Consider the following 12,039-nt stretch of genomic DNA (forward strand, 5'->3'; position numbering starts at 1 on the left):
CGACCACACCGGAAAGCATGGCACCACTCCCCTGGCAGGGCACGTACGCCGTGATTTCGCTAGATCCCGCAGCGAGCCTGTGGGACATCGACGATGCTATCGTCAGGGAACAGATAGCTAAGCTCAAGTGCGGGCGATATGTGGCGACTGCATCGAAGGTGCGCCATACTCTACTCGCTTTGCTGAGCACTAATACGATCGACCAGGAGCACCACGCTTTGTCTGGGCCCACGCCCTTCCGCTTGATCACCTGGGACCTTCTGGTACAAGGTATTCCTCCGACGGAGCAAGACAGACACTTCGAGTTCTATCAAACCTATCAAACCGTCCCCGTCTTCCCCACTACCGAACACCCTGAGCGCAGACGCCCTGTCGAGCCTCTTCCTCACCTTCCCTGGGAGAATTGCTATCACGCGCGGATGTACCGGAAGGTGGCGATCTGCGCGAATCGCGGGTTCGAAGAAACACCGCCGTCATGCCTTTCTCCAGACGAAGCTGCCGTCCTCGACCAGTATCAGTCGGCCGACATCGATTACACGAAGCTATCGCGGCAAGCGAAAGAGGAGCGACGCGCACCGCCGCCACACAATGTTCCTGCTCAGGTCCTAAGCGCGATTCATCTTGCTGACAAGCGCAAGCGCACCGACGGCAAATCGTGGTGGGAAATCTGCCGCGAGCGCGCTCAGACGCGCATGCAAGAGGAAGCTAGCACTGCTATCGCCTCGGGATCTGTTCATCCTGAAGCGCAGACGAAGTCAAAAGGCGACGCCTTCCCCTCTTCTCCGCAGAAGAATAATACTACTGCTGGCGAGAACTCGTCGAAGCCTGCCGCGGCGGCCCTGACGACTATCTTCCCCACGAATGTTGCTGAGGCTACACAGGAGCGTGATAAAAGCGTTTCCACTATTTCCGGCGCCTCGAGTTCGACTTTGTCCACCGATAGACCGGAAGACGTGCTGGCTGCACTTCTGGAACTTCACGGGTTCGATGATCATCACCCCTGGATCAAGGTCGAATCCTACGATATCAAGCAATTTGATGTGCCCCCCGATCCAACTCGATTCTTTGCAGAGCTCTTTAAGCTGGAAATGCCCGTGGCTGATCTCTGCCACCGCCTTCGCTTTTGTCTACTGCCCCGCTTCCTCCGATCTGCGTCTTGTCGCTTTTCCATGTGCCAATGTACGTCTTTGTAGGATCAGATATGGGTATAATTTGCGGCAAGCGCGGCGCCTTGCGGAAGTCCAGCATCAGGACGCTAGATATGTGGGATCTCTCGGAAATCACAGTACGCTGAACCAAGCCTAAAGGAAGGCGAGCTTCTTCAAAAGACTCTCCAAAGACGGTGCGTTCAGAATGACTAATACTTACATCTCTCTGACGGTCACTTTCGTACAGAGCGTAGTTTCATAAGAAGGTTGCTGAGGAGCGATGAGACTGAACTCGCAAAGAGACAGGCAGATCACCCTCAACGCACCCTTTGCGTTGATCGTATTGTCACGCGACGAATGAGTTCGGACATAGGGGCGAATGCCACGAGGACGGGCCGGTCTAGGCCTTTCGGCTCCGCTGGCACCTGACTCATCACGGGGTTCGGGGGCTTCCGAAATCGGTCAGCGATTATCCAGCACGGAGGAAACGACGTCGCTGGAGGGAGACGCGGCAAGCGCCAGCAAATCTGCCAGCGCACGAGGAACGTATCCCCTAAGTATATAAGTAGCGTAGATTCAGGGCCTAATACATCATCTACTTTGCCCACAGTACCTGTCCGAAGCTTCAGAAAGCTAACCAGAACCTGCCACTGCCGCGTATCACTATCAGCCTAGCCATACAGAGGACCTCCGACATATTAAAAGCCCCTTGAACAGCAGCTTCTTGACCACCGCACGCCCGCTCCAGGAAAGCCCCCGGTAGATCTTCCATTAACTCAGCTTAGACGCGCCACCCACGTGCTAACCCCGCAGGATTCTCCGGTGCAACACCTAATTCAGGCGCGCAGATACTAGTTGGGAAACGTATTTTTGGAGACTGAGTCCAGCGCGAAGCCCACCGCCTCGCCAAGAACTCGCCTAATAGGAATTAGGTCTTTTTACTCCCCCCTTTTTACTAACTTTAAATTAGACTGACATACCTGGAGCCCACCGCGAGGGGAGGTAATAAGTTCGACTCCACATCTCCACCACTCAACAATACCCAACTACGCGCGCCGGCCGCTCCGCTACCTAAAAACCGTGCTTAATGGCTCATTCTCCAGAATCGGATAATGGCTTCGATATTGTAGACTCCTCGTCCGAACGCGCTAATTCTCCATCCCCTGACGATCACCCAACATCCGCTATGAATACGTCCCCCAACTTCTATTGGGGACCCGCGGCGGAAACCGCCCAGCCTCCCGCCGTGGCTCCCGCTACTTACCCACCTATACCCTACTCTGATTTCCCGCGGCCAGTACGACCCCTAACCGTTCTAGACATGCCTACTCCGGGCTCCCGTCAAGCACCAAAGACGTTTAAGGGTGCCTACTACGAAATCGAGCGATTCCTAGAGCACTACGACCGATTAGTGCGGCAGTACAATGTGAAGAGTGGACGAGACAAGTGTCGTAACATCATTCAGTACTGCTCGCAACACATAGGAGAATTCATCATGTCCACGCGGGAATATGCTAAGAACGATTGGGAAGGCCTCCGTACCGCGCTACTCAAGTACTACAATGCCGACAAAGTACATTCAAAATACAAACCCTCCGACGTAGTAGCGTTCGTGACCAAGACACAGAAGCGGCGCGTGGAAAACCTCACACAATGGAATCAATACTTCACGCGCTTCGTCAGCCGCGCGGGTCAGCTAGCCAACGCTCAGAAGCTGTCCGATCAAGACGAGGCAGCATACTTCTGGTTGGGAATTCACCCCGCACTACGAGAAATCTTTGAAAATCGCATACTGGCCAAGCGACCGGAGCACGACCTAGAAGAAGCCTACCCCATCGCCCTAGTCTGCAGCATCGCGGAGGAATACTTTCAACGACAAAAGTTCACGACAATGCGACTTGACGCAGAGAAATTCGGATTTCTTCCCGAAGATGAGCTCTCGGATTCGGGATCAGACACGGAGGATTCGTCGGATGACAGCGGCATCTCTGACAAAGAAGAACGACGTCGAAAAAGGAAGCGGGCGAAGCGTAAGGAAAAAGCCAAGAGAAAGGAGGAGAAGCGCAACGCCCGCAACGCCAAACTATCCGGGAACGCGGGGGAAGTGGCAAACCTAGTTAGGCAGCTAAACGCCATGAAGCCAGAAGATCCCGTATACGCGTCACTCTACTACCAAGCCATATCCATGGATGAAACGGGAAGAATCGACGATGTAATTCACTCACGACCAGTAGCGCCCCAGCGCGGGCGCGTCAACACAGTTCAACTTCGACCTGCCCCGCACGAACCCCGTGATCTGCCCCCGCACCAGAGAAGCCAGGCTAGGGTACCTGCGCCAGCGGTGAATAACGCGTCGTTCGGAGAGTTAACCTGTTTCGGATGCAATGAGACCGGACACCGTATCTTTGAATGCGCCAAGATCAATAAAATCCTTCAAGAAGGACGCGCGAAGCGGGATCCAGGAACTAACCGACTGGTGTTGGCAAACGATGGAATTATCTATCGCAGACCCGGCGAAACCCTAGCGGCGGCCATTGACCGCATAACCATTGGAGAAGCTAGTATTCCGGTCAGTCTCTTCCTGAGTCACCCCGAGGCGTCAGAAGGAACTACGTACCTCGCCAGCATCGAGTCGGACACGGAGGATGAGGGCCGCTACGCGCACCAAATCAATCACCGATCCCTAATGGCCTTCCACGACCTACAGGAGGAAATATTATCGGACGAGGAATCCTATGAGGGGGACACGGAGGATGATGAGGGGAATGAATTCTTTGAAGAAGACGACGAAGGAAATGTGTATCGCGTGCAAGTATTCCCTGCAACCCGCACCGAGAAGGCCGCAACCGTAGCAAGGAAGGAGCGAATGTCTGTCCCCTACAAGCGTCCGGGACTACGCCAAAACGTGGTAAGACAAACAGTCCCCGCTAAATTCCGACCCATGCGCAATGAAGTTGAAAGAAACGCAGGAAGAAAGGACGCGAGGGCCCCAGACCCCGAGCCACAAGCGACAAGAAATGACGACCCACCTGTTATTCCCTTGCCCCGTTCGGACATATCTATGTCCGACCTCGATCCACCATCCCAGGAAAAGCCTAAAGAAGCCCGTGTCCCCGAAGCAAGCCCTGACGGCCTACGGGATCAAACCCAGAAAGAAGCCCCATCATCCAAGCCAGCTCCCTCCGCGTACCCTAAATGGCGTTCCTTGAATCCTTTTACGCGCGTACCCCAGCCTATTCCAGTAGACGCCCGTCAACCACGCGTACGGTTCGAAAGTTCAATAGCAGAGGGAGGTTCTAGACTCGATAAGCATCCGAGCGCAAGGCAAGAACCTACCCCCGTGAATGGAGACGGAGGGGTAGGCAAATCGCGAGGTCCTGCCAAAAAGGCCCCAGTGGTAAGCGAGACCGACCCAAGCGCGGTCTTGAATAAACTCATGGACTGCCCATGCGCACCACTCACGTTACGAGAAGTTCTAGGTGTATCAAAAGAACTGCGGATGGCGCTTCAGGACGCCATCAAACCACGAGCTGTGGCCAAGACGTTACTATCCACCACGCTCGAATCGGAAGATGTACCGGATGACGCTCCCCGAGTATATGGAACCGTGGCGGGATACCCGGAGGCCCGTATAAGCCGCGGGCTCATTCACCTGGACGTACGGGTCGCGGGAAGCAACGTGCTGGCAATTATCGACACGGGGTCCCAGCTGAATGTGATGACGGAACGCAAAATGCACGAATACTTACCAGGCTACGTTATCGACACCTCGGGGGCAATGCGCATGACCGACGCAAGCGGACGGCAGACCCCAGTAGTGGGCATAGTCAGGGACGTGGAGATAGCTGTGGGGAGTCTGTCATCACTCATCGACGTATACATCATCGACAGCAGACCAGAACCCAACAAGCCGGAGCCGTATGAACTCCTGCTAGGACGTCCCTGGCAGAGAGGGAACCAGATCTCGATCGAAGAAAGATCATCGGGAACGCGCCTCCTAGTACCAAACCCGGATGACCCAGAAGGACCCAAATTTATTGTCCCCGTTCGTAACACGGACAAAGTGAAGGGAGGCAGCCGCGCCCACGCTCCAACTTACCTCGCCCGGGAAGACGAAGAAGGGATAGAAGACGCAGCGGAGGCAGCAAGGACGGAGGTCCAGTTTAGAGAACCAACTAGGGCACCTAACTTCGCCGTGATGTATGCCGCCCAAGAAGTAGGAGAACAGATTGAGTACGAGATCCGCCCAAAACAAGGAGAATCGCATCAAGAATCTCAGCGCCAATCAATGATCGAAGGTCCGCGTGGCCCATCAATTCGAACTTGTATCCTACGCTCTCTCCTCTGGCGGTTAATATCCTCTGCTGCGCTACTCTACCTGCTATGGCGCGCCATTCCTGCGGTAGCGGCAGCGCCAGCGCATACCACGGGGAAGGAGTATATAAGCCCAGTCAACAAGCCCTCGACTCTCATCCCCGTCTTCGACTACTGCAGCACAAATTCGCTCCAACATAACGCCCAGCTACAACTCAACTTCCCAATGAATCTCTTCCAACCCCCGCCACCCTTCTCCACGGTGCTCCACGGAGGAATGGGTCCTCAACACCGGACCCTGGCCTATACCCTTCAGTTCATCGACAGTTCCAGCGTACAGATACCTCACTACCAAGCCCCGCGCGGAGTCCGTATACCCTCAGGATCCGACTTTGAAATGGCCAGGCACGCCGCCGCGCGGGCATTCTCGGAAATCCTTCGAAACACTGAGCCTTCCAACGTCACCTTCGCGAACGTCTCCGGTGTATGTACAACGGGGGAGCTAAAGCGTGACGAGCAAGGTCACGAGTTCCGCGAATTGTTCATTCACAAAGGTAGCGTAGTCAGGAATCTGGATCCTGAGGAGCTAGCTCATTCTTTCATAGCCGTCGTCGCCATTCAGCACCCTATTACGGGGAAAATGCATTTCGACTGCCAAGACATTGTCATGCGCGGATTTACCCAAACCGAACCCTCCACCGACCGCGAGCATAGCCCACTGCCAGGTCACAATGGCATCGCTCGCCTGCCGGCAACAATGGAGCAGCTTAGCGAGCGCTTCCAGAGACAGGTGGACGACACTACCGGACCCCCACCCAACATAACGTTCACTGCCCCCGTATTCGTTTTCGACGCCTTTAGTCCCACTCAGCCGCCGACTCCTAGCGATATCATAGAGGATCCTCCTAATAGTCCGCCCCCACCGAACCTGGCTCCCCTCTCTGCCTCCCACAGGATTCCCTCGCCTATACCCTCGCCGGAAGAAGAGGCGCTGCATACCAACCGAGACACTCTGAACGAATTCTTCCGGGAGCACGGGCTTTTGTCAACGCAGGACCTACTGGCCGCTCTGCACCAAGAGTTGGAGCGCCGCCAGAGCGAAGAACGATCAGGATTAGACGAGCGCAACACGTCCGAGTCCTACGCCTATCAGCTCGTCAATGGCGGTGATCAGCCAAACCCCGCACTAGAAGTCGCGACCAGCATTGACGAAGAGCTTGAGTACGCGGACGAAGACCCCGCCCCAGAGCAGGGCAACCCGATGCCTAACGGAGTCCTTCGGTCCCGCGAGTACGAGATGCTCCAATACCCCTCGTCGCGGTCGTCAACGGCATCTACTCCTCCGCCGGTCATGCTCACGGCAGCAAGACCCGCGTCGCCAGTGGTCACCAGGAGCGTCGGGAGCGGAACCGCCTACATAGTACGGGGCGGAATTAACGACGAAGAGCTACGTACGGAAACACTGGAGACCTATGACAGCGAATCGGAGGACGTCGACATGCGCGAGCCTTCGCGCGACTCAGGGGAAGAAGAAGACGACAGCGACCGCGGATCTACTTCCGTTTTCTTTCTGGCGAAGATCTTGGGCCCCCAGTCCGAGCCCGCACAATCATCCAGAAGCACGACAGACCCCCGTCTTGGTACACCAAGGGACTCTTCAACGAGCGGCGTGAGGAGACCTCCCAACGAGCCAGAACAGTGCTTTCGAGGAACCCCCGAGCGCAAGGTTCGCGGCGCTCAGGGGGGCATCTCCAGCGGGCTGGCCCATCGGGTCCTTTCCCTCAAGTCTCAGTGCGCCTCCGAATCTAGGCAATATCAGACACCCTACCCCTCCCCTACTACAGTCGCCTTCCGCTCAGGAGCACTCGCCTTGGAGACAGTTTCCCGAACCATCTCGCGACTTTCCCGGTTTGCAGAGCCCGTCCCTTCGGGAGAACACGACGACGGCGAGTCCCTCGGCGGATGGTCGTTGGCCGGGCGAGGTCACACCAGCTCGTCAGACGACGTGTCCACCGTCAGCTCCGTCGAACAGGACCTCTACGCCGCCTCGCTTCGCTCAGCCTCTGTGGGCGAACTCGCCGCGCTTGCCACCCCCCGAGTTAGGACCGTCAGCGCCCCAGCGATGGTATCCCCCACCGGTGGCTATGCCAGTCCGCACCAAGAAGCGCCATCCGATCCCAACAACGCACCCTTATCTGCCGGCCTCGACGCCCACGATGAGCCAACCGCCGCTGAGGCGCTCTCCGAGGAAGAAGAGGCGGGTGGCATGAACAGCTCCCCAGACCCCGAGAGCGACGGAATGGGAAACAACAGCTCGGAGGTCGATCTCCCCTCACTGGCTGATATCTCTGACTTGGACGATGTGGATTGGTTCGAGAAGATCCCCATGAACGGGACACGAGTGGCAGAGGCGGCAGCACAACAACGACGAGTATTGGTACAGATCCTCTACTCTCGCCACGTCCGCGCATTCGCTCATGTTTGTATACAGCGTCGCCATTCAGGGAGCTTCGGACCAGGATACCGTGTAGGAACACCATCCGAGCCCGACCTCAGTCCATCCTCCGCGGACGCGCTGCCTCCTGCTCCCATAACGGACGAAAGCACTCCGCCTAGCGCCGTCTCTCCAACTTCTATGCCGCTGTCGCCACCGAGCCCGGCGCCGTCAAGTATTCCGTCCTTGCAGTCTGTCAGCGACATGAGCGACTCGTCAAGCGAGAGCAGCCTAGCAACTAGCGAAGGCGAGTACGTTCACTATTACCAAGATTCGATCTACGATGAAGGCGGACCGGACATTCCCTTCTTCAATAACCAAGGGGAAGGACCGCCGCCGATCCAAGAGATCCATGCGGCCGATTCGGAGCTGGACGCAGAAGGGGAAACGGACGAGGAAGCACTCAGTGAGGGGGACGGAGGTTCGACACGCGCGCGGCTGAGGGAGTTGCGTGCCGCCGAATGGTGGGAGATTATAGAGGATGATTGGGGGGATGTCATATTCCGTGAAGATGACCTACCGCCACCCCCGCCGGGATACGACGCCGCGCCTATACAGACCGCAGACGAGTTCATGGCGGATCTAGCCGACATAGAAGAAGACACGCGCGATGATCCCCATAAGTTGAGACACATTAACTGTGTCATGAGCGCTGTCCAGCGAGTGATCGCGCTAGCCGCTGCTAGTACGGCCCCGGAGGCGGAACAGGTAAGTAGCCCCATGCAGGATTCAATAAGCGCTAACGCGGACAAGCAGTTCACGATTATATCCTCGATCAATAAATGGGGGCAAGAGGGGATAGTGGACATCCTAGGATCCCGTCCCACTCTTCACTACGCCGATCCAATGGCTCACGCATCCGGACTCATCGCCGCCGTACGAGAGTATCGAGTCGCGCTCGACCGCCTCGAACAGCTGAACGACTACGACACCGAGAACGAGATCGTGCTCAGAACGAAGCCCGAAGTGTTCTTCAACAGCGAACGACCCTCGCAGATGAACATGTTCCAGTCGGTAGCAACCGACCCCTCCTCCAACGCGCTCTTCGACTACTTCCTAATTTACCACCGCGACCTCCTCACCACCGACTCGCGCGCTCGCCGAACCTTCGTTCCGGCAGGACGAATCCACACCCACTTTCCGCCGGCTATCGAGGCGTTCCCCCGAGCTCCTCCAGGACAGACCGCACCCCTGTCATTCGTCATGAACGAACATCGTCGGGACCACGGCGAAGGGATCGCCGACATGGGGGACGTGGTACTGGAAGCTCGTCGCGCGCTTGTAGCGGGGAATCGTCATCTTGTGGATTGGGTACACACCAACGGACTCCAGGAACAGGTGCGGCGCGATATGAGGGACATCCGGGGTCATAGCATGCAACCTCTCAATCCTCTGATGTTCCTGGAAGAACTTTACTACCTAACGGGGGTGGTGAATATTCTCGACCTCGATTCGCGCGAGCAAGAAAGCGACCTGGTGGAGAAGGTCATCTATTCCCACCCCCGCGTGTCGTACCAGACCTTGCGCCTCATGATGCGTCTGGGATATCTGGGGGGCCCGGTGCCCACCATGGGCAACGCCGCGCAGCATGAACTGCTGGTAAGGGGCACGGGTAGGACCATCTACTAAGGGCATCCCGTTCTCGAAATTGGCTAGGTACGAGACTTGCCAAGACTCCCCGAGGATCGCTGACCACGAAGAACAGACGCAGCCTTCCTCTCCGCACCGAGGGGTGCCATACACGTACTACCTTAAGCAACTTGTCGCGCGAGGTCTGCGTCCGTCGTTCCCGTTTTGGCTCTCCTACCCGCTCCTGTTATATTTATTCTCGAATTCGGCTGGAACCCTTCTTCAGATACTCGCCTGTAGCCTTGCGATACGCCTGATTTCCGGAACCTCTAATATGCTTGTCTACAACGGCGATGGACGGCGCTGGGCGCGTCTGTCGGCCAGCCTGGTGATTTCCCGCGTCGGCGATCTCATGTACCTTACCTACGATCGTCTAATTATATCCCCCTCGCTCGACTTCCGCCGGTTTTGGGTCAATATACATACAGCAATAGAACGAATAGGGCAGTATCTCTTTGGCGAACACAGACGCCCATACCCAAGCGAGCTCGCGATAAACACGTCTCACTACGGCAAGAAGCGGGAGTTGAACCCCGGGTCAGGTGACTCACACGGGTCCCCGGAGAATGCCGGTCGAGTCTTCTTCTTCTCGCTACCACATCCGGACAATCCCTCTCGTATGCTCCCGGTCGCCACCTCGGAGGACGCGCTACGTCCCACCAAGCTGACTCCCGATGATCTAGCACGGCTCTTTTTGGAAGATGAAGACGAGCTAATCCTATGTACCGAAGCCTTCCCGCAGCAACGCATAATACCTTCCGCTCCGCACGTGCTCACGGCCTACAAGCGAGTGGACAAGAAAGTCAGGCCCGTGAGGGGAATATTCCCAGTAGCTAGTCAGGTAACTCGGACCCGACCTACCGAATCTGCTCTGTTTGCATCCATGGAACCCTTACCGACGCAGCCCCCAGTGTTCGAACCCTCCGGCAGGCTGACCAAGGACCGTCTGGCAGGTATGGATATCAACAAGGAAGGATTCATGTGGGCCGAAGAGGAAAAGCTGTTTGCCCACGTACTAAAGCTCAATCAGGACGCCTTGGCCTTCGAGGAAAACCAACGAGGAACGCTCAAGGAATCCTACTTCTCCCCCTACATCTACGTGACCGTGCCGCACACGCCCTGGGAATACCGTAACATTCCCATTCCACCGGGCATCCACGATAAGGTGATAGATCTCCTCAAGGAAAAGATGCAGGCCGGGGTTTACGAACCGAGTCAGTCTTCTTACCGATCTCGATGGTTCTGCGTGCTAAAGAAAAATGGGAAGCTGCGCTTAGTTCATGACCTTCAACCACTGAACGCGGTATCCCTCCGAGACGCTGGAACCCTTCCCATCATAGATGACTTCGTAGAAAAGTTCGCGGGGGCAGAATGCTACTCCGTATTCGACCTTTTCTGGGGTTTCGACGCGCGCAAAACACATCCCGACACCCGCGACCTAACCTCCTTTCAGTCTCCGTTGGGACTTCTCCGACTAACCTCTATGCCCATGGGGTATACCAATTCCCCCGCGGAATTTCAGAAGTGTATGGTGTTCGTCCTAGAACCCGAAATTCCGCGCATCGCTAACATCTTCATCGACGACCTCGCTATAAAAGGGCCCACTTCTCGTTACCTCGACCAAGACGGACACCCCGAGACCATTTCTGACAACCCGGGAATCCGTCGCTTCGTATGGGAACACGCGAAGGACGTCCACCGGATTATGCATCGGGTAAAGGACGCGGGCGCCACTTTCGCCCCCAATAAAGCACAAATCTGCCGCCCCGAGGTACTCATCGTGGGACAAACCTGCTGCAAGGCCGGTCGGTTACCCGACCAGGATAAGATAAGCAAAATCCTATCCTGGCCGGCGCTAACCAACCCAAAGGAAGTACGCCAGTTCCTGGGACTGTGTGGAACGGTGAGAATATGGATCCCGGGATACTCTAGGCAGATTCGTCCCTTAACCGAACTATACAGAAACGATCAAGACTTTGTCTGGGACCAGAGGAGACAGAAGGCATTCGACGAGATCAAACGGCTGGTGACAAGCCCCCCGGCGCTGCGACCCATCGACTATACCTCGAACAAACCCGTAATTCTCTCGGTGGACTCCAGCAAGGACGCGGTCGGCATGATTCTGTCACAAATCGACGAAGGAGGGAAGGAGCACCCTGCGAGGTATGGATCCATCCCCATGAGCGAACGAGAATCACGATACTCGCAGCCAAAATTGGAACTATTCGGCTTATACCGGGCTCTTCGCCATTGGCGACTCTATCTCGTGGGGGTCCGAGAGCTGCACGTAAAGGTGGATGCGCAGTACATCAAGGGGATGTTAAACGACCCTGACCTTCAGCCCAACGCGACCATCAACCGCTGGATTCAAGGAATACTACTCTTCGACTTCAAACTGATACACGTACCCGCAGATCGCTTCAAAGGACCTGACGCTCTATCCCGGCGCCCGTT

General features: G+C 56.3%; 6 protein-coding genes across 6 annotated transcripts; all 6 read left to right on the forward strand.

Moving 5' to 3' along the window:
- Positions 1 to 17: 17 nt before the first annotated feature.
- Positions 18 to 1,212, forward strand: SCHCODRAFT_02748310 (uncharacterized protein; the record flags this gene model as incomplete). Its single annotated transcript, XM_050347215.1, has 2 exons — positions 18 to 158; positions 207 to 1,212. The coding sequence occupies 2 exons, from the start codon at positions 18 to 20 to the stop codon at positions 1,191 to 1,193; spliced, it is 1,128 nt and encodes a 375-aa protein (XP_050199868.1). The 3' UTR covers positions 1,194 to 1,212.
- A 1,122-nt stretch (positions 1,213 to 2,334) lies between these two features.
- On the forward strand, positions 2,335 to 3,057 carry SCHCODRAFT_02503883 (uncharacterized protein; the record flags this gene model as incomplete). Its single annotated transcript, XM_050343149.1, has 1 exon — positions 2,335 to 3,057. A coding segment is annotated over one exon (723 nt), but the record flags the coding sequence as incomplete, so codon positions are not given.
- Positions 3,058 to 4,833: 1,776 nt separating this feature from the next.
- On the forward strand, positions 4,834 to 5,160 carry SCHCODRAFT_02461172 (uncharacterized protein; the record flags this gene model as incomplete). Its single annotated transcript, XM_050342615.1, has 1 exon — positions 4,834 to 5,160. A coding segment is annotated over one exon (327 nt), but the record flags the coding sequence as incomplete, so codon positions are not given.
- A 699-nt stretch (positions 5,161 to 5,859) lies between these two features.
- SCHCODRAFT_01032383 (uncharacterized protein) lies at positions 5,860 to 9,585 on the forward strand (the record flags this gene model as incomplete). The annotated part of the gene is made up of 2 exons (XM_050340889.1): positions 5,860 to 8,664; positions 8,872 to 9,585. The coding sequence occupies 2 exons, from the start codon at positions 5,860 to 5,862 to the stop codon at positions 9,583 to 9,585; spliced, it is 3,519 nt and encodes a 1,172-aa protein (XP_050199871.1).
- A 619-nt stretch (positions 9,586 to 10,204) lies between these two features.
- SCHCODRAFT_02503123 (uncharacterized protein) lies at positions 10,205 to 10,852 on the forward strand (the record flags this gene model as incomplete). Its single annotated transcript, XM_050343143.1, has 1 exon — positions 10,205 to 10,852. A coding segment is annotated over one exon (648 nt), but the record flags the coding sequence as incomplete, so codon positions are not given.
- Positions 10,853 to 11,113: 261 nt separating this feature from the next.
- Positions 11,114 to 11,485, forward strand: SCHCODRAFT_01094666 (uncharacterized protein; the record flags this gene model as incomplete). Its single annotated transcript, XM_050341017.1, has 1 exon — positions 11,114 to 11,485. A coding segment is annotated over one exon (372 nt), but the record flags the coding sequence as incomplete, so codon positions are not given.
- Between the last annotated feature and the right edge of the window lie 554 nt (positions 11,486 to 12,039).

Source organism: Schizophyllum commune (genome assembly GCF_000143185.2).
Source record: "Schizophyllum commune H4-8 unplaced genomic scaffold SCHCOscaffold_6, whole genome shotgun sequence".
NCBI lineage: Eukaryota > Fungi > Basidiomycota > Agaricomycetes > Agaricales > Schizophyllaceae > Schizophyllum > Schizophyllum commune.